At 42.8% G+C, this 20,852-nt stretch overlaps 1 protein-coding gene across 7 annotated transcripts in view; it reads right to left on the reverse strand.

Annotated features, from left to right (window-relative positions):
* The window catches only part of NIPAL3 (NIPA like domain containing 3), a 47,651-nt gene extending 28,533 nt beyond the window's left edge, over positions 1 to 19,118 (reverse strand). Inside the window, exons 1-2 of one of the 7 annotated variants that reach the window (XM_010948071.3) lie at positions 18,983 to 19,118; positions 15,081 to 15,411 (exon numbers count right to left, since the gene is read on the reverse strand). In XM_010948071.3, the coding sequence (XP_010946373.1) occupies positions 15,081 to 15,173 (93 nt within the window). In that variant the 5' untranslated portion in view covers positions 15,174 to 15,411; positions 18,983 to 19,118. The other 6 variants (XM_010948070.3, XM_010948072.3, XM_045511475.2 and 3 more) reach the window with 6 other exon arrangements.
* Between the last annotated feature and the right edge of the window lie 1,734 nt (positions 19,119 to 20,852).

Here is a 20,852-nt window from a genome sequence, read left to right on the forward strand (position 1 = left end):
GGACCAAACAGATATATGAGTGGGCCCACTCAACACCAAGAGAGGACAGAGGCACAGCCACCCTGGCCAAGTGCCAGCTGATTCAGCCACCCCAGCTGAGGCTCCGGATGTGAGGGAGGCCATCCTGGATGCCCCAGCCCCTTCCCCAGCCCCAGCCGGGCACCACAGATGATACCACGTGGAGGAAAGACACAAAGGCAAGCCATCACTGCCGAGCCCTGCCCAAATTCTTTCTTTTTAAAAAAATTTTATTGCGGTAAAAACACTTAACATAAGATACTCCCTCTTAACAAATTTTTAGTATCCAATTCTAACTATATAGGGACAATGTTACACAGCGGATCTGTAGAACTGATTCATCCGGCATAACTGTGACTTTATGCCCACTGATTAGCAACTCCCTACTGCCACTATCCCCGCCTCCCCCAGCCGCTGGCAACTACCATTCTACTCTCTGATTCTAGAGTTTGACTGCTTAAGATACCTCATATAAGTGGCGTCATGCAGTATCTGTCCTTTGGTGACTGGCTTATTGTCTTTGTCAATTTGGGCTCCTCTAACAAATATGATAGACTGGGTGGCTCCACAGACATTTATTTCTCACAGCTCTGGAGGCTGGGAAGTCCAAGATTAAGGTGCTGGCTAATTCTGTTCACGGTAAGAACCCTTCTCCCGGTTTGCAGATGGACACCTCCTTGCTGTGTCTTCACATGGTAGAGAAAGAGAGCTCTGTCCTGGGTCTCTTGTAAGGGCACTAATCCCATTTATGATGACTCCACCCTCATGACCTAATTGCCTCCCAAACACCGCATCTCCAAATGCCATCACACTGGGAATTATGGCTTCAACATATGAATTTTGAGGGGGACACATTCAGTCTTATTTCACATAGCATAATGTCCTCAGAGTTCACCCACGTGGTGGCACATTACAGGATTTCCTTCTTTTTTAAGGTTGGGTAATATTCCATTGTACGCATGTACCACATTTTTCTTTCTTCATTTATCAATGGACATTTAGGTTGTTTCCACATCCTGATGACTGCAGTCAACAGAGAACTAATACCTCTTTGAGATCCTGACTTCAATTCTTTTGGATCTTATTCACATTCTTGACCCCCTGAACTGTGTAAGCACTAAAATGGTTGTTGTTTTTAGCTCCTTAGGTTTCCAGGTGGTTTGCTGTTACACAGCAATAGCTAAACGATGTGCTTCCTTAGTGGACCAAGGTTGCTTAACAATCCAGCAGTTTCAAGATGTGACTTTATTCCAGATATTTACCAGTGGTGGCTTTGACTATCCATCTGATCTGAGTATGCATCACTCTACTGCTTGGTTGGCCTCCATTCCATTTTTTGCTCAGTAAACGTATTTTAATGTCTTCCCATTTTAATGCCTGGCTCTAAATGCTTTTTAAGGCCATTCTATGAACCCAGAATATCTTTATTTAACGTCATTACCTTTTTTATTGAGACAAAATTCACAAATCATAAAAGTCAGCATTTTGACCTTTTAAAAGTGTACCATTCAGTGGTTTTTAGTATATTCACAATGTTGTAAGTGATGCCATTTAAAATGGTAGAATAGAGAGCTCCAGGGATCCATTCCTCCAGAAAACAACGAATGAACTGGCAAACACTGAATCAACTTTTATAGAACCCTGGAGTCTAGTTAAAGACTTATAACAACCAGGGGAAGCTTGGTGAGGAAAGAAGAAGTTGCTTTTACGCTAAGAGAGCACTGTGGCATTTTAAATTGCCTGCCAACCATCCTTTACAGTCCAGGCCTGTGGCAGTCATGATGACAGAGGGAGCAATATGGAACTTATTAAAATTGTGGTTGTGGATTCTGGCCTGTCTGGTGGCTCCCTGAAGGAATGGCACAAGGGCTTGCGTTTGTTTTGCCTGACTTGGAGCAACACCAGGGCTGGGGGGACAGCTTCTGGGATGCTTTTGCCAAAGCATTTAAGGCACAAATATTGGCTGCAGCAGCCTGGGGCAAGGGGCACACTAAAGAAGAGCAATAGACAGAAAAAGCCTGGGCAGGAAGAGACTGGGAAAGAAGACATGTGGAGGGAGGGCTTTTGAAAGCTTCCATGGATCCTGGGGAATCAAGAAGGCCATGCAAATACCCAGGGCTGGATGCATGCTCCAAAGATGCTTGAGAAGATGCTAAGCCTTCACCTCTGGCAGCCTTCAGGCTGGGCAGAAGCAGGAAGTAAAGGCCAAGGCAGAACTGTATATAGACTGGTAAGTGTGGGAGTAGTGCCCCAGTCTGCAAAGACTGTCAGAGGTTTTTCATTCCATTATATGGATATAAAATATATCTATTCCTCCTCCCACCCCTCCCTCCCTCCTTTCTTTCCTTCTTTCTTTCTTCCTTCCTTTCTTTCTTTCTCCTTCCTTCCTTCCTTCCTTCCCTTTCTCTCTCTCTCTCTCTCTCCCTCTCTCTCTGTCTCTCTCTGTCTCTCTCTCTGTCTCTCTCTGTCTCTCTCTCTCTCTCTGTCTCTCTCTGTCTCTCTCTCTCTCTCTCTGTCTCTCTCTCTCTGTCTCTTTTTGGCTCTAGGCATTTCAGGAAACTATTAAAACACAAGCTGATGCCAAGCTAACAGACACACAAACACACACTTCAGTGGGCCACATACAACAGAAAACACAGACTTCACCAAAAGAGTTAAGAATAAATCAATAAATAAGCAAACAATAACAAACCACAACAAGCAGCAGCAACAAGTAGGCGGTGGGGGGGGGGTGTGGATCTGATTTCCAGAGTTGCCACATAATATTCAAAATGTTCAGTTTTCATCAAGTTGTGCCATGCCACTATCTAAATCCAGGACATTTCCATCATCCCCCGAAGAAACCCCAAACCCATTAGCATTCCCCCTCATTTCCTGACAACCACTAACCTAATTTCTTATCTATGGATTTGCCTATTCTGGACATTTCATATAAATGGAGTCTTATAATATGCAGTCCTTTGTGACTGGCTTTTTCATTTAGCCTAATGTTTTTAAGGTTCATATGTTATAGCATAAACCTGTACTTCATTCATTTTTATGGTCAAATAATATTCCATTATATGGATATAAAATATATCTGTTCCTCAGTGACATCTGAATCGTTTCCACATTTTGTCTATCATAAGTAATGTTGTTATGAACATCCTCGTACACGTTGCTGTATGAAAATATGTCTTCAATTCTCAGGTATATTCCACTAGGAGTGTGGAAATGCTCTGTCATTTAGTAACTCTATGTTTAACTTTTTGAGGAGCTGCCTTGTCTTTAGAAGCTGCATCAATTTACATTCCCACCAATCAAGGGTTCTAATTTCTCCACATCATTGCCAATACTTGTTATTTTCCTTTTAAAAAAATTTGATAGCCTTTCTAATGAGTGTGAAGTGGTATCTAACAGTGGTTTCAATTTGGCATTTCCCTAATGACTAACGATGTAGAGCATCTTTTCATGTATTTGTTCGTTATCTGTATGTCTTCTTTGGAGAAATGTTTATTCAAATCCTCTGCCTATTAAAAAATTCACATATAAAACCGACTATTAACCATCATAAAGCATACAATTCAGAGGCATTTAGTACATTTACAATGTTGTGCAACTCTTTGCACATTTTAAAATTGATGTTTTTGTCTTTTTGAGTTGTAAGATTTCTTTACATATTTGGAAACTAAACCCTTGTCAGATATATGATTTGCAAATATTATCTCCTGTTCTGTGGATTATTAAATTTTTACTTTCTTGACAGAGTGCTTTGATGAACAAAGGTTTTTAATTTTGATGAAGTTTAATTTATCTATTATTTTCTTTTGTTGCTTGTGTTTTTGGTGTCATATTGAAAAAAAAAACACTTGTCTAATCCAAGGTCACAAAAATTTATACTTATGTTTCCTTCCAAGAATTTTATAGTTTCAGCTCTTATATTCAGGTATTTGGCCCTTTTTGAATTAATTTTTTTACATGAAATGAGGAAGGAGTACAACTTCATCCTTTTACATGTAGAGATCCAGTTGTCTCAGCAGCATCTGTTGCAAAGACTTGATATTCTTTCCTTAGTGGTCTTAGCACCCTTGTCAACAATCAATTGACCACAGATGTACTGGTTTATCTTTGGTCTCTGTATTATATTCCACTGATTTGTATGCCTACCCCTGTGCCAGTACCACATTGTTTTGATTACTGTGGCTTTGTAACAATTTTTGAAATCAAGACGGGAAGAGTCCTCCAACATTGTTCTTCTTTTCCCAAGATCATTTTGGCTAGTTGGAGTCCCTTCATTTCCATAGAATTTTAGGATCAGCTTGTCTCAAGTATTTTCTAATTTCATTTCTGATTTTTCCATTGACCCACAGGTTAATAATTTTCACATATCTGTGAATTTCCCTCTTTGGTGCTGTGAATTTCCTTCTGTTATTGATTTCTCATTTCATTCTATTGTAATCACGTGATATGCTTTGTATGATTTCAATCTTTTATTTGACGTTTGTTTTGTAGCCTAACATCTGCACTTTCCCAGAGACTGTTTCACGTGCATTTGAGAAGAATGTGTATTTTATAATTGTTGGGTAGAGTGTCTTATAGATGTCTGTTAGGGCTAATTGGTTTATGGTGTTCAAGTCTTCTATTCCCTTGCTGATCTTCTATCCATTATTGAAAGTGGGGTATTAAAGTGTCCAACTATAACTTTTGAACTATTTCTTCCTTTAGTTCTGTCAGTTTTTGCTTCATATATTTTGGGGCTCTGTTAGGTTGCATATATTTTACAATTATTAATATCTTCTTGATGAATTGACCCCTTTATCATTATATAATGTCCTACTTTGTCTCTCATAACAATTTCTGTCTTAAAGGCTATTTTGTCAAATGTTGGTATAGGTATTCCAGCTCTCTTTTGGTTACTGTACATGGATATCTTTTCCCATCTTTTCACTGTCAACCCATTTGTGTCTTTGAATCTAAAGTGAGTCCCTTGTAGGTAGAATATACCCAGATCATGTTTTTAAAAAATCCTTTCTACCAATCTCTGCCTTTTAATTGGAAATATTTAACCCATTCACATTTAATACAATTACTGCCAAAAAAGAACTTCTGCCATTTTGTTGTTTTTCCTTATGTATCTTATTATGCCTCTTTTTGTTCCTCAATTCCTCCATTACTGCCTTCTCTTGCATTAAACAGATATATTTTAGTGCACCATTTAAATTCCCTTGTCATTTCTTTTACCGTACTTTTAAAGGTATTTTCTCAGTGATTATATTGAGGATTTCAATTACCATCTTAATTTCAGTAGTATACAAAATTTTGCTCCTATATAGTTTCATCTCTCCCTCTTCCCCTTATGACATTATTGTTACAAATTTCTTCATTACTTTTTGCATTCCTTTCATTTAAAAATATTCTTTTGGGTTCTCCATGTCTCATTTATCTTTGCTGATCAATAGAAGGTATTCAATTTATGTTTCCTGAATAAATGGCTTAATCTGAGCACAAATAAATGGGGGGGGGGGGAAGGAAGAATGGGATACATGTTGTAAGAGAGAAGTTCTGATAAAGTGATGGAATTTCAAAAGAAGAATTCATCCTGGACACAAGGAACTATGTGGCTCAATGTCATATGGCAAAGGCAGTGGTAGGGTCATAACTAAAATCCAGGCTCTCAGACTTCCAGCCTGAGTTCTTTTTACATGCCTGGCCTGCTCTTCCACCATCCACATGACACTCAGCATGAGGCTGAGCATAACCAACACCCTCAACCAACATGGGTGGACTGTAGAGGACTACAGAATTTCTTGGAAACTTTGGGAGGACACCATACTCCTAAAGAACTGCTCAACACAACAAGTGTGTGTGTGTGGGGGGTTGTTCAGGCAGGCTCTGGAGTCAGGTAGACCTCAGCTTAAATTTCGCCTCCATCACTCATAAACACATGATTTGGGCTTATCTCTAAGCATCTGTTTCTTCAACTATAAAATAGAGATATTAAGAGTGCTTATGGCAGGGGGAGGGTTTAGCTTAAGTGGTAAAGCTTATGCTTAGCATGCACAAGGTCCTGGATTCAATCTCCAGTACCTCCTCTAAAAATAAATAAATATACCTAATTACCTCCCCCCACTCTCCACACACACACAAAAAGAGTGCTTACTCTTAGGGTGGTTATGAGAATAAAATGAGATAATCTCATGGAAACAATGAAGCACAGTTCCTGGAACAACTTGGAGGGTTTGGGGAAACAGATTTATTTGTGAGAGACTTCTCAGAGTCTTCAATTAATGTTAGCTATCGTAGTTAGAAACATCCATCAGCCAACAATAGGATATTATGAGAACCTCCTATGTGCCAGGCATGTGCTAGAGGGAGGTAGTCATGCCTACCAGAGAGAGCTCAGCCTTTGGAAACTGACAGACCAGGCTTGCTGTAAACATAAGAAATGATGATGACAACAAAAATGACAAACAACAACATTTATTGAACACCATGTGCCAAGTGCTATTCTAAGTACTTCATACATATTAATTCATTTAATCCTCACAACAACCCTGTAAGATAGGTATTATTACCCAATTTTACAGTGAGGAAACTGAGGTAAAGAAGATATGAGGTAAGCGGCTGAAGCAGGACTGGAACCCAGTTAGTCTGACATTAGAGCCCATGCTCTTAACTATTATGTCAATCTATGTAATATATAAAGCTCTAGGAACAATGCTTTACACAGGAAAGGTATTCAATAAATAACAGTTATCAAGGGTTGGGGAACTGGTTCTTGTCTCAAAGGCTCCAAGGCTAGTGTAGAATACAGACATTTAAAATATTACAATATATTAGTGATGCGTCTAAGAGCAATGAAAATACAGAGGAAGGGAGAATGGCATGACAGACACTTATTCATTCATTCAGTGCCTAGCGTGTGCCATGCACTATCTGTAAACGTGCACACTGAGCTGTCCTTGTCCTCATGGAGTATATACTAAACACCTGATTATTTAATCACACTGCACTTTGAGCTACTTAAGAGAAGCACAGGGGCCTGACCTAGTGCGTAGGGAGATCCAGGATTGAGAGAGGTTAGAAATGCATCTCTGAGGAATGGTTTCAGAGGGAGATCTGAAGACCTAGAGAGGTGGGGTGGGGTGGAGAAAGCCATTCTGCATCCCATGGGAAGCCCCCAAAGTAGGAACGAACATGGTGCCTTTGAAGAATGGGAAGAAGGTGATGCGGAGGGATAAAACCCTGGGGAAAATGGGCTCTAAGGCACTGAGAGGTAAAAGGTGATGTGTGTTTGAGAGCCTGAGGAACAACAAGGGCTTCTATGTAGCTGGGGCAGGGGTCCAGGGAAGACGGAGGGAAACCAGAGTGTAGCGGGATAAGGCTTAAGGGGTGGGCTGGCCAGATTGCGAGGGGGCTTCTTTGTCTCAAAAGATTTGGATTTGGGCTTGGAGACAACAGGGAGGCTCTGAGTGACATTATCAGAATCATTTCTAAAAGAGAAATCAGGGTGGCAAGGTCTAGAGGGCCATACCCTTCAGATGGGAGGCCCCAGAGACGTTCTTCTATGAAGGATTTGCTGATACTGACAGCTTAAGGGATTCAGTCGCCATATCCTCATTTCCCTCTGGGCTCTTTGCCAGCTTCCTATAGTCCCCTTTCTCATTTTTCTCAATAACTTCCTCCCACTTTATCAAAGAAAGGCTTATCCTGTAGAATCTTACCTTGGTGTGTTGCCCCATGTTGTAAAACCACTAAGAAACCAAGGGGAATTTTGAAATTTTATTCTGTAGGAGATTTCTTTAGTGATAAATGCCCATCCTAGGAATTATTTTCTCTCCCTCTCTCATACATCTTCCTGTTAAGGCATGACATAAGAGTGGGACACTCTGGCCCTTCTTAGGATATTCTGAAAGCAGAGGGTCTGATTTAACTGATGTTTGGACAATAAGGACTAGCTTTGTTAAGTAGGTTATACCTACAGTTTTAAGTTTCGACAAAAATATATTCAAGCATGGGATAAAGCATTTATAATTATTAATAGTAAATATTTGCATTATATTCTATAATTAAAATATATGTCAAATATATATATTATAATACTAAGGGCAAAGGTGTAGTAAAATTAATAATATTTCAATTTTCCCAGTCCTCTGGATATATCAAGGTAACCCAATGTGCCTCTAAGTGCAAAAAGTTACCAAGATAATTGATAATGCTTTTTTGGTAAACTTCACAGAAATTGTAAAAGCAAAAACAAATCTAAAAACAAAGTGTGTCTATTTCATTGCTCTGAAAAAAAATAGAGGCCATAATCATATTTTCAGCTGATAGGTCAATAAAAATAGTTTATCACTACATGATTTTTAGCACATAACTTGGAAGGAGTTGAAAGAATTCAGCTATACTGCTATAACAACACTCCTTCCATTCCGGGTACTTCTGTGAAGAAGCTCAGTACTTCTGAACCATAAAAACCAAAGCTTGCAACAGAACTGATGCTAAACTCTATCTCATTCTACCAATTAGTAATATTTATCTTGAATAATGAAAATAAAGTCTCATTCTTCTCATTCAGATATTCATTTCTAATACAATGTTATTTTTTGCTTAATAATTGTGATGAAGCCTTATATTGCATAATTGCTTTTATTCAGTTATATAAAAAATTTCTGTATTGCATCAATACCTCTGAACCTTGTATCAAAGGAAATTTTTTTAAATGACAATTGGTTACATTCTCCACATTCTTTCTTGTAAGGAAGTATGATAGGTGTCCATAAAAATGTTGTGTTAAAAGACAGACACATGTAAACAAAGAACAAAGAGTGTTTTTGCTCAACCCAATTCTGCAAGGATTGAGTTTAACCTGCTGCCATCACTGACTGACAGTGCACTCTGAGAAGAAATTAGAACAGTAACAGGATGCTCTGTGCTTGGACAAGCAGTCCCCTCAGATAGTTAGGTGTGCATCTCAGGAAGGATTTCAATGAACCCAGATTCTTGCATCTTCCCGTACATAGGAAAGCACTAAAATCAGTAACTTGAGATATCTGTTCCTTGTGATTAGCAGTAACCTTCTACCAAGATATACAGTTGACTGCATATATTTCCTAGTCAGAAATCCCACATAAACTGGCTTCTCCTCCTGCCTCTTCTGAACAGCTTCTCAGAGCTACTGAGCGGCTATCTCCTGGGCTATAATCTTCAGTAAGTTCTGGGAATAAAACTTAAACTTACAACTCTTAGTTTGTGCATTTTTCTTTAAGTTGACACACAATTTGGGGATAAAATTCTGTGGGGGGAATGGAAGGAGAATGCAAATTCAAGGAGGAAAAGGAATGACGTAAGATTCCCAACTGTTCAAGAGGCTTTTCAGAAGGCTGATGGTAGATATGACATGGTCTTTATATTCCGGGGGCTTTAGTTAAGTGTGTGAGAAAGTTTAAAAAAAAACAAAAACGGTATTTTAAACATGCCAGGAATTATATTCTTTGAGAATATTTAAACTTGTAATGAAAAGTCTTAAGTTTTAGATGTCAAATAAAAGAAAGTGTGAGGAAACACAGAATTTCCTTACAGGTTCAAGTTTGAGGACCTCAAAGGAAGCCCTTCAAAGGAGCTCTTAAGGATTGAAAGCAAGGACCTCAACCTCATGGGAGGCAAAGACCTCGGGCCCAGGAAGGTGCTCTGGCTAATAATTCAGTTACCTATCCTAATGGGTAAACTGTTAAAGAGTTAACTGGCAGTGATTTTGCAGGAACTGCCTTGGGCAGGCAGGAGACAAAAGGATTCTGGTTCCCGCTCCAACAACACCTCAAACTGCCTTATCACCTTAGTGGGAGACAGAGGAGAGCTAGAAAGAGGCTCCAGAAGTTGTGCAGAAATTGAGACCTGGGCAGAGGCTGTTCAGAGGACACATGGGGGTCACACAGCTGCAGGTTCAAGGGTGGGTGGGCCGCTGAGACCTGCTTCATCAAGGCTCGGTTCCTTTCTCCTCTGCTAGTTGGGATGACAGCTCCCATCTGTCAGACCTGGTGCATGAACTTCCTGAGATCATTCAGGAGAAACACTGAGCTCAATAACTTAGAAATGGGGTGAACCATAGGAAACTGCCAATATCCAACCAGTTTTGACCTACAAAAGTGCTGGTTTCATATGGTTCGACCTATAACTGGTAGCTGCTATATTATCTTTACCCAGAGAGATCAAGCTGTCCTCGGATGGGACTAAATCCACGAGGCTGCTGGAGAATGCGTTGCAAAATGTGACATTAAGATGTAGTCACGTAAGTCAAGGGGTTTTAAAATGGAGCTGGGAGGCCATTAAGGACGTCGACCTTATATATACCCTCCTCAGAAGGAACCATGAACTTCTGAATTGAGCAAAACCATGAATATTCCAAGGACTCTACAAGACCACTGGCAGCTTGTCACAGTAAAGGACACCCCCTCCCCCGCAGTGATGGCCTTAGCACTCAATCACATTTAGCCAAGACTAGCTTCTGCCTCCAACGCCAATTAAAATTCCTTGTAACGCAAGCCTCCCTTCTTCACCTTTAAGAGCCCCAGACTTTTACTCCCTAACAGGATGCTGATTGGGTTGACACCCGAGACTCTATGTGCCCCAGAACTGCATGCAATTCTTTGATCCCAAATGAACTCTTCTGGCTTGTTTATTGCCTCCTAGGTTTATTTAGGTTGACAGTGTTGTTAATAGCTCACCAAGAGGAGGTAAAGAGATGAAGAGGAGAAACAAACAGCTGTAACTACAGACAAGTCAATACTGTTTCAGGGAGGAGGCTGTGGAGGGGTGGAACCTGGAAATGAAAATTGTGCAACGCACAAGGATAAGCCAGTATGAGCATCAAAAACAAGGTTAAAAGGTTACTATAGTAATAAAGTCTGATGTTTACGGAGCATTTATATAATTTGTACTATATATATATATATATGTCAGGCATATAACCCTTTGCACAAAGCCCTTTCTGTGCATCACCTTTGGGCCACAAACAGCCCCATAAAGTGGGTAATACTATGAGCCCTATTTAGCACAGAAGCTGGAAGTAGTTTAGAGATGAACAAAGGAAGGCTCAGAGAAGTGAAATAACCTGCCCGAGGTGAGAACTGGAGAATCTGGAGCTAGAGTTCCGACTTCCAGTCTCCTGATGAGAATCACTCCTCCACACTGTCTCCTGTTGAGCTCTCTGAGGTGTCCTTCAAAGGCAGCAAAATAAAATTAGGAAAAAAAGACCCCCACCTTCTAAATGCTACATTCCCACTAATGACACAGGCAGCCGCGGTTTTTTTTAAAAAGCCATTTCCACAAGCACATTAATCTCCACACATAATAACTGGCTACACAGACACGGTTAGTAACAGTGCAATATAACTTAATGCCCTTTCATCCCAGGGTTTCAAATGGCTTTGTCAATGCTAATTATGCCCCACACAGTTGTGAAATTGTGACTGGTTCAATTTTGTGAGCATTTAAAGTCAAGCAAAGAAGTGGTCAGTGGCCCAGGGGTTACATGGTGTGAACACACACCTAGTAACCACCCTCAAGGGCAATTCAGAGCTGAGTTGACAACCAGCCGGGCCCCTGACATTAAGTTCCTCCTCCAGACCTCAGCATTGGAAACTGTAAAATCATGGCGTCCAGGTCTGCTGGCAGGGAGGAAAGAGAAAGGCAGTTCGAGGTGCCTCCACCGCGGGCCACCACTGGGAGCCTTCTTAACCCGGTCCTGCCACTGCCACTTACTGCTGTGTGACTTCAGGGGAATTACTTTCACTCTCTGAGCCTCAGTTTCCTCTCTGAAAGATGGAGCTGACCTGTAAACCCTCGCAGGACTGTCATGTTTTAGGAAGTAAGGGACGTGTTGAAACATCACCTGACATATAATAAATATTAAAATAATTCTAGCTGCTACTATTATTTTTATAATTTTCATTTTTATCATCATCATTATTATCAGCAACCCTGATAAGGACCTTCCTGGCTCTGATATTCTCTGATCCAAGAATTGATCTTTCACCAGTTACAACTCTGAAAGAAAAGAAACTATTCCCAGAAAAGCAGCCAAAGGTCACAGAGGCAGGAAACCTTGCTTGGACATGGGTACCCAAGTAAAACCTCAGCAGGTCTCCTGATCCAATGTCTGCTTTACATCTGCCGACAACAGCCTCTACTGAAATACTACGGTGACAAGACTGTTATCACTTGCTACTGAAACTGACCTCCCACAGTCCCTTGGGCTTAAAACTGCTAACAGTTAAGTATACGCTGCGTTCTGGCTCGCGCTGAGGGTTACTCACATTTAAAAACAAGGGATACAGCAGGCTGGCTAACAGGCTCTGCTACACTTGTAACCTGGCTTCAGGCCAGCTTTCTGACGTTTACCTTCTCCACAATTGCCATTTCAACACTTAATAACCGGTGTCAGGGAGAGAAGGGGCCTCACAGAGTGCCTGGCACAGCACAGGCAGGAGGAAGTGGTGGGTAAGACCGAGGGCTTTAGCAGTGCGCAGACTTGATTCAAATCCCAGCTTTACTACTTACTGACTGTGTGGCCTTGGGCAAGTTAACTAACCTCTCTGTTTCAGTTTCCTCATATGTGAAATGGGGATACAATAGTACCTACCTTATGAGACTTTCCTGAGAATTAACACAGTACCTGTCATAGTAAACACAGCAAATGTTAGCTGCCACTGTGATGAGGATGATTCCTACAGTAATTGTGAACTGGCTATGGAACTGGGGATAAAGGACCTCTATTTTCCTGCCAGGAAGGCTGACAAAGGCTTCATGGAAAAGGTGATATTTGAGCTGGAGCTGGAAGGGTGGGTAGGATTTCCACAGGCAGAAAACAGGTGCTGGCGCAGGCAGCTCGTTTCCTTATTTGCAATGTAAATTCAGGTCATCCTCGTAACCACCCTGTAGGATGGATTTAATACTGACCTGTGAAGGAATTACATGGCTTTCCCCAAGTTATAATGTTATGAAGTGACAGAGCTGGGGCTGGAAGCCAGTCTCCCCAGTTCCAAAGGCAGTACTCTTAACACGCTGCTTATCTCTCTTTTTGTGCCAGATTCTGTCTTGGGGGGCAGATACTTGTGGACATGGCTTCCCCACCTCCCTCCTAGACTCCTTCAAGGAGGAGATATCTCAATTATCTTTATAGCTCCCGCCCCACCCAGCACAGGCATGGAACAGCAGGTGCTCAGCTGAAATGCTTATTGCCAAATAGAAGAAACTGACGCCTGACTCTTGCAGGCTGAGGCAAAGCCTCCAGTCAGGGACCCGCGAGGATGCTGCCTCCTGGGCAGCTCAGGCTGTTGTCTGTCTTTCACAGACCACCCACCCCCAACAACCAGGATCCACTCCATCCCGGGTAGGGCAGAGGGCAGCGCTGCAACTCACCACAGACTTCTTGTTTTCTAACTTCAACCCTCCCTGATGAAGCTGGACTTGGGGGCCTCTTAATGTTCTCCCCAGAGGTAAGAGATGACTTTGCAGCAGCCTGCCCAGCCCACGGGATCACCTTTCTGAGAGAGGCCCACAGCGTGACGGCGGAGGAACCAGGTTTGCTGGAGGACTCTGCCCCCAGCCACCATGATTGGACCAATGTAGACACCTGACCCAAGCTGGGCCAATCAGATCCTTCTCCTTTTGAAGGTGGGGTAAGAGTTCTAGCACCTTTGGCGCCCCACTGCCTTTCCTGCCCCTGGTTCTATGAGCTACCCTGTAGCCTTTTCATAGTTTTTCTTTATGCTTCAGTTTCTCTGAAATGGATTTTTATTCCTTGCAGCCAAAATAGCCTTAACAAAATCAAGAAGGAAGGAGATAGCTTCCCTTTAGAAACTCCTTCCCCTATCCCCAGGTAAAATTAACTCCTCTTTCCTCTGCTCTGTGCACCTTCATCTGATCCTGCTTGTAACCACGAGACCCTTCAGAGGTCAAGCCTGAGTCAAGCCCCTCCCGCACGCCTAGCGCGGGGCTAGGTGCTTTTTCACTGATCCATGCAGCCATGGATGCATGAAGGATGGAGGGAGGTATTACTACCACCGTTCTACCCGTAACAGAAGCTCCGAGGATTAGCTAAACCATGTGGCCAAGGTCACTTAGCTAGGGAGGAGCAGAGTAGGGATTTCCCTTTATCCCGCCTGGTACTTAGGTCAGCTCGTCTGCCTCTGTTCACATGCCTGTCTGCCACCTCAATTCTTAGGCTCTTTGGTAGAGTCTCTGTGACTTATTTATCTTTGTTCTGGCACGAAGATATTTCTGTAATAAGTAACTGAGTTAAATTTGTGATTAAAATGGAAACTTATTAGAAACCTCATCAGAGAGAGTGTTCTGAGTTTTCCTAGATTCCGCCTTTGTTTATTTGGCATTCGTTCACCTCAGGGACAACTCTATTAACTATATTTTCCTATTCTCTGTATTCTCGATGCTCTGGCATTAGTGACCTTGCTGGTTGGGGAGAGACTGCCTCTCCCAGGGATGCCCAATTCTTAAAGATAGCAAAGGGGCATGCACTCTGAGATGTTCACTGCAGCATTGTTTAGTCACCCCAGATTGGAAACAACCTAAACTGTTCAGCAAATTTTGATACAGAAGCTCAACAGATTATTGGGCAATCATTCAGAAAGCACGCTTTCCTACACTACTCAGTGGCATGGGGTAATATTCCTCAAACAAGGTTAAGTGAAACAACCAAGATACAAAACTTTCTGTCTAATCTGATCCCAGATTTGTAATAACAGAAGAGACAGGAAGGGAATGTACTGAAATATGAACAAAGGCTGTCTTTGAGTAATGGGGCAGATAATTAAAAAAAAAAAAAATCAAATCTTCTAAGTGGGAATGAATTTCTTTGAAAATATTTCTCTGCTTTCCTATTTTTACATATTTTAATGACAATTTTTCTTCTGATTACACAGTTTCTCCTCTGTGTGGAGGGTCTGCCGGTTTCTGCCATTGATAGGCATGTGGACCCTGGACATATCTGTTAGCCAGTGCTGCACCATGTTACTTTCTTGTTAGAAAAATGCAAAATTCCCAAACCTCCAAATAAAAGGTCTTGCCTTGTAGGAGAAGGAAGCCTCGCTCGCGGAGTTGGCACTGCTAGTGGGCGGGAGCTGCTGCAGCTGCAGCGCTGAGCTGTGGGCTCCGTCCATGGTGGTCTTGGTGCATCCCACCTGGCCTGGCTCGGTCTCTGGAGCTGCTGCTAAGGCATCTTTCCTTGTGCTGGTCACCCCCTTCCACCAGCCATCGCCTTCTCACGCCGAAAGAGCACTTCAGGGCTCTTTTGGTTGATTTACAGCCTCTTCCTCATATTCACCCAGCGACGTGCCAATTTCTACATCTCTTCCCAGGCAGACAGCCGGGGATGTGTCTCCTGATTCATGCGGTGCTCTAGCGGGAGGGGAAGAACATTAAAAACGCATGAACAGTGAAACACTAAGCGCAGCTCTGTCACCCGAGAAGAGGATACTGTTAGGACAAAACAAAAGCTGCTATGGGAAGTGAGCCCATTTGAAAAACTGTATCATGCCTTTGGCCACTTCATAAAGATAAGGCTCATCTACCTCAAAACCTTTTCCCTGGCCCTTAAAAAATCCCCTTTTGATAAAATGCCATTTGCAGCAACATGGATGGACCTGGAGATTGTCATTCTATGTGAAGTCAGCCAGAAAGAGAAAGAAAAACACCATATGATATCACTTATATGTGGAATCTAAAAAAAAAAAGGACACAAACTAATCTACAAAACAGAAACAGACTCACAGACATAGAGAACAAACTTAGAGTCACCAGCAGGTAAAGGGGGTGGGAAGGGATAAACTGGAAATTTGAAAATTGCACCTCTTGGAGAGTGATGGAAATGTTAGCTGTCTTGATTGTGGTAGTGGTTTCATTGGTATATACATCTATCAAAAGTCATCAAAGTGTACATCTGAAATATGTGTACTGTACAGGAACTGTACAGGAACCATACCAAAATAAAGGTGTTAAAAATAAATAAAAAGTTTCTAAAAATCCCCTTTCCTCTCCACCTTTGCTTCCTTCCTCCCATCATATCCTAATTTAAATCTTACCTTTCCATAGGCTCCCCTACATAAGAAGTATAACACTGCCTACATCTACTTCTCCAGGACTCCCCCCACCAAAAAAAAAAAATTCCGCTACCGTAAAAATAGAACCATCTGCTTTCCAACTTAGGAAAGAAAGAGAAGAAAAGTTATGTCCATGGAAGATGGAAGGATTAGCCTGCTCCTGAGGTCAGCCCAGCACAGGGGATGTAACACTGGACCGGGATGGGGAAGACCTAAGTGGCCAGATCATTTTGCCTCTGGGAGTCTTAGCTGCCTCATCTGCAGAGTACAGATAATAATGTGGCCTCAAGTAAAATCAGCAATGATGGTAATTCCTGTTAACTTCATTGGACTGATATTTTCAGGGCATCTCAAGCTTTTCCACCAAATAGAGAAGAAAGAGGAAGTATGCCCTTACTGTTCTGGGAGGCATGGCCACAACACCTTACTGCAGTGCTAAGGGTTTCTTTGAGGTCTTGTTATTTTTTTTTTAAATCATATAAATGTGGATTTTCCTGCAAAGCCTATGTTCATTTGAATATAAAAATATTTAAAATTGCTTTTGACCTGCTACCTGTTTGACCTTGGCCAAGTTGTTAAACTTTTCAGCCAGTTTGCTCTAAAATATGGATATTCTGCTCCCATGTGTTTGAGAATTTGGTGAAATAATGCATGGAAAATGCACGTACAGCAAATGGTCAATGAATTTCAGTTATTATTAGTATTAATTTTATTCTTATCAGTTTAATTCTTTAATATACCCATGAATATTCCTTTCTTTTTCTCATGCATTCAAGCAACAAATATCTGAGGGCGTATTACGTGCCAAAGTTTCTGCCAGGCTTCAGAAAGCTGCCTTCTGTCTTTCCTGTAGCTTCCAGTTCCTTGTCTTATCTAGCCCTAGGCCCAGGAATTCTGAGTCCTGGTGTGAATAGCACAGTCATATGCTATAGGGTTAATACCATGTCCAGCATCTAAGAGACATCAGAAGCAGGGTTTAGTGCAGGGGCAGCATGAAGACCATTAAGCCCAGGTCTCACATTGTCATAAGGACCTCAAAATTAAATTACTACTGCTGCCTCCAGATGAGGTTATACATTCTGTATATATACATGAGGTACACTCATCAGACAACATTATAACTCACATTCCATAACCAGACCTCCCTGACTGTAAAGCCCTATGAATATTTGTTTGTAATATTTTGAAAAGCATAATTATTCTTCACTATACTTTTATGCATGTGTGAAAAGCATTATTGTATTAAATTTGGGTATCCCTATCTCAATGTTATTAATATAATAGCCTTAGAAAGAAAGAGTGACTCAGGGCTCTCTCTATCTCTCAGAGACTCTTAGAGGCTTTCAACCTAGAGGTGAAGAGACACTACAGCACAAACTCTGGGAAGCTGCTTGCTGAATTCCCTGTTCAGTTGCTCCCTCCTGAGATCTAGCCCAGAGCCTGGCATGGTGACCTCCATACATACCTAATGACCAGCTAAAAGACAGGCCTGTGAAGCACCCGGTGCACTGCGTTGCTCCACAGTCAAGAATAAAATGCAGGGGTGGGGTGGGGAAGGGTTAGAGCTCAGTGGTAGAGTGCGTGCTTAGCATGCATGAGGTCCTGGGTTCAATCCCCATTACCTTCATTTAAAAAAAGAATAGAATGGCTTACTCAGGTCAAATCAACCCCAACTCCAGAAATACCACCGACATAGCCAGCCCTACCCACAGCACATCAGAAAAAGCTCAGGGATTGGCCAAGAAGGTGATGGGAACCCAGGCCCCCTAACCTCCTTTGGATCAGTTGGTTTCTCTAGGTGGGTTTCTGCTTTTGCTTTCCTTTGTGGTGGTTGTGTTTGCTTTCATTTAATTGGCTTTTGAAAAGCAAGCTTCCCTCTCTGCCTCAGGAACCCCCAGACCTCTCAGGCATCATCACCTGCAAAGACAGAAAGTTCTCCCTCAGCTGGGTAGGAGTTTGGACTAAAAGCCTTGGAAAAACTCTTTGCAAGTTATCCTCCCTTATAAGGCACACATTCTTCGCCTACCGACTCTTTTCCTGACTTCAGAACACTTTTCCAGGATTAACATATGCCCTACAGGCAAGTAGCCAACTTTAGGTTGCAAGACATCCTTTAATTTTGATACCCTCACAGCCACTAGTGAGCACAGGGTCACTGACCAAAAACGAAAAATAATTCACTAGGTGATGGCTTCCACTCCACTCTCCACCCCTCATCTCAATGAATTACTTCACCAACCTACAGAGCCGACTCATCATGGCTGCGAAGAGTCGGGTCTGTGTTAGAATTTGGCTGTATCTGAAAAAATAAATAAAACACGCCCATTCTCACTACCTGACGATTCAGTTTCTGGCTTGTGAGCGCCAGCTATGTACCAAGCGCTTTCCCTTTCCTGGGCTTTGTCTCACTAAAGGGTTACACTCTTTGTCCCCACCCAATGCGCTGGAAACTACAACCTCCAGCGGCCAGCGTAGATCAAGGATGCCTCCAGTCATCCCACCTGCTAACTCCACCATCTGCCATCGCCGCCAGAAGCCCGGGCCGAAGTGTAGAGGAACAATCTTGGCGAAGTTACTCCATTTCACTTCCTGATTTGGTGAAGCCTACCTAGCATCGCCATTATTAAGGGAAACCCATGACCCCCTCCGCGATGCGAACATGGAAAAAGCATTCTGAGGCAACGAGACCCAAACTGACAAGCCTGTTGAGAGCGAGAAGGAAGATATTTATACTAGGGAACGATAGATTATTACAAATGCATTCGGTTTTCCTGAAACGAAGGCTGAATTCAAGCCACCCCTCAGTCCCCCTCAACCGCGCCCATCAGTCTCAATCACTACTCACCGGCGGCGTTTCCGCTAAGACCCACCTATCAGAGGTTTCTGAGAAATGACCTGGACTCTTCGTGCAACCCGGAGGCACAGCCTCCTTAATTCCTTCCCGAACTCAGAGCTGTCGGACTGCTGCAGTGTGTAGCTTTCAAAGGCCTCGAGTTGACTTGCCAGATTGCATGCCAGTCAAAAGCTGGCTGGCAGTTTGCGCAGCCTAGTGGCTGCGAGGAGATGGGTGGGCGGGACATTCCCTCAGGCGTTGGCTGGGCGGCGAAGCTTGCTTGAAGCGTACTGGGAGAGCCTTGGGGAGGCGGCGCCCAGCAGGAGCTATGCGCGCACCTGTAGAGTGTCCCCTCTAGCGGCCACAAGCAGGACGTCGGAACAAAACCCTGCTCCCCGACTCGGTCTGGAGAGCTCAGGTGACTGCTCATTCCACCCGACCTACAAGTGGGCAGCCTGCCAGGTGTCCTCCCTCCTTATCCTCAGAGCCACCGCCGGGCCTTTGCTTTGCTCCTGCTGTTCCCTCACCCCACGCTCCCACCAGATACCCTACACTTCTTCCTTCAAGGCCCAGTTCCCCCCTAAAGCCGCGGGGACATACAAATCCTTGCCTGCCCTCCTGTAACACTTGTTAGCAGCACTATATACCAGCCCTCCCAGTACGCCCGCAGTTCAGCGATACTTAAGGTCCTCCAATAAGCCTAGCACTTGGTGACTGCTTCCATAATGTGCAACTGTAATAATTATAATTGCTACAAGGATATACTTACTGTACAATACGGGGAATATAGTCAATATTTTATAATAACTATAAATAAACTATAAAAACTATAAATAACTATAAATGGAGTATAACCTTCAAAAATTGTGAATCACTATACTGTACCACGTAACATATAATGTACAGCAATTATACTTCAATTTAAAAATTAAATTAAAAATTTTTAAATGGGTTGTATCAAAAAATAATACGTGCATGGGGCTTCTGCCTCTTCATTCACGTGCATTTTATTTCAGATCCTCTCAACCATCCTCTCAGTGAGACACTGGGCTTACGCCCATTTTACAGATGAAGACATGACATTTGGACAGAGACCTCGATGATGAGAAAAAGCTAGTTGTGGTTCAGACCCTGACGCCAAGCGAGCTCAGAGGGAGCATCTGAGAGCAAAACGAGATTGTCATGTTGTAGGAACTACCCAAAGGACAGCGCAGCTGGTACGAGATTTTTCTGTGGAGTGGGAGGTAGGAACTGCGATCGGAGGGACGGGCCAGGGACAGCTTATATGTAGATGTTTGGATTTCATCCTAAGTTTAAAGGGGAGCCCTTAGAGGATTCTAAGCATGGGAGTGACAAGATCACTGTGATTACTCTGACGTGTATAAAGAGGGGCTCAAGGAACACTGTATGGCTGCCCTTATCAGCCTTTTTTTTCTTTGGCGGTTAAAAACAGGGCTTGGATGAATGTTAGTTCTTTTAGGTTTATTCCTTGAAGTAGGATTTCTGAGTGAGCAAAATTCTAAGGCTTTTGGACTATCACAAGGTTTTTGAGGGGTTGCCTGGACAGACCCCTATTAAGTTTCCGCACCGGTCCTGACGTGGGTAAACTGAACACTAAAATTCTGGCAGCTTCCCTGCGGTTATTGAAATGCTTCTGATCATTGGCCAGTAACTTTTCACGCGAAAGAAACAGAGGACACCATTAGCTAGGATTCATCAGGAGGTGGGCAGAAAGGGGACTCCAGAATGTTAGGCCTGTGGTTGCCATAGCGATAAGGAGGCTAGCTGGCCAGATTCAACCCAGGGGACCCGACGAGGTAGGAAGCAGGCCCGGTTTGGGGACGGATCCCGGAGTTGTGAGGAGGAGGACCTGGCGCACCGCATGGGACGCCCAATGAGACCCCGGC

Source organism: Camelus bactrianus, chromosome 13, assembly GCF_048773025.1.
Source record: "Camelus bactrianus isolate YW-2024 breed Bactrian camel chromosome 13, ASM4877302v1, whole genome shotgun sequence".
Classification (NCBI taxonomy): Eukaryota; Metazoa; Chordata; class Mammalia; order Artiodactyla; family Camelidae; genus Camelus; species Camelus bactrianus.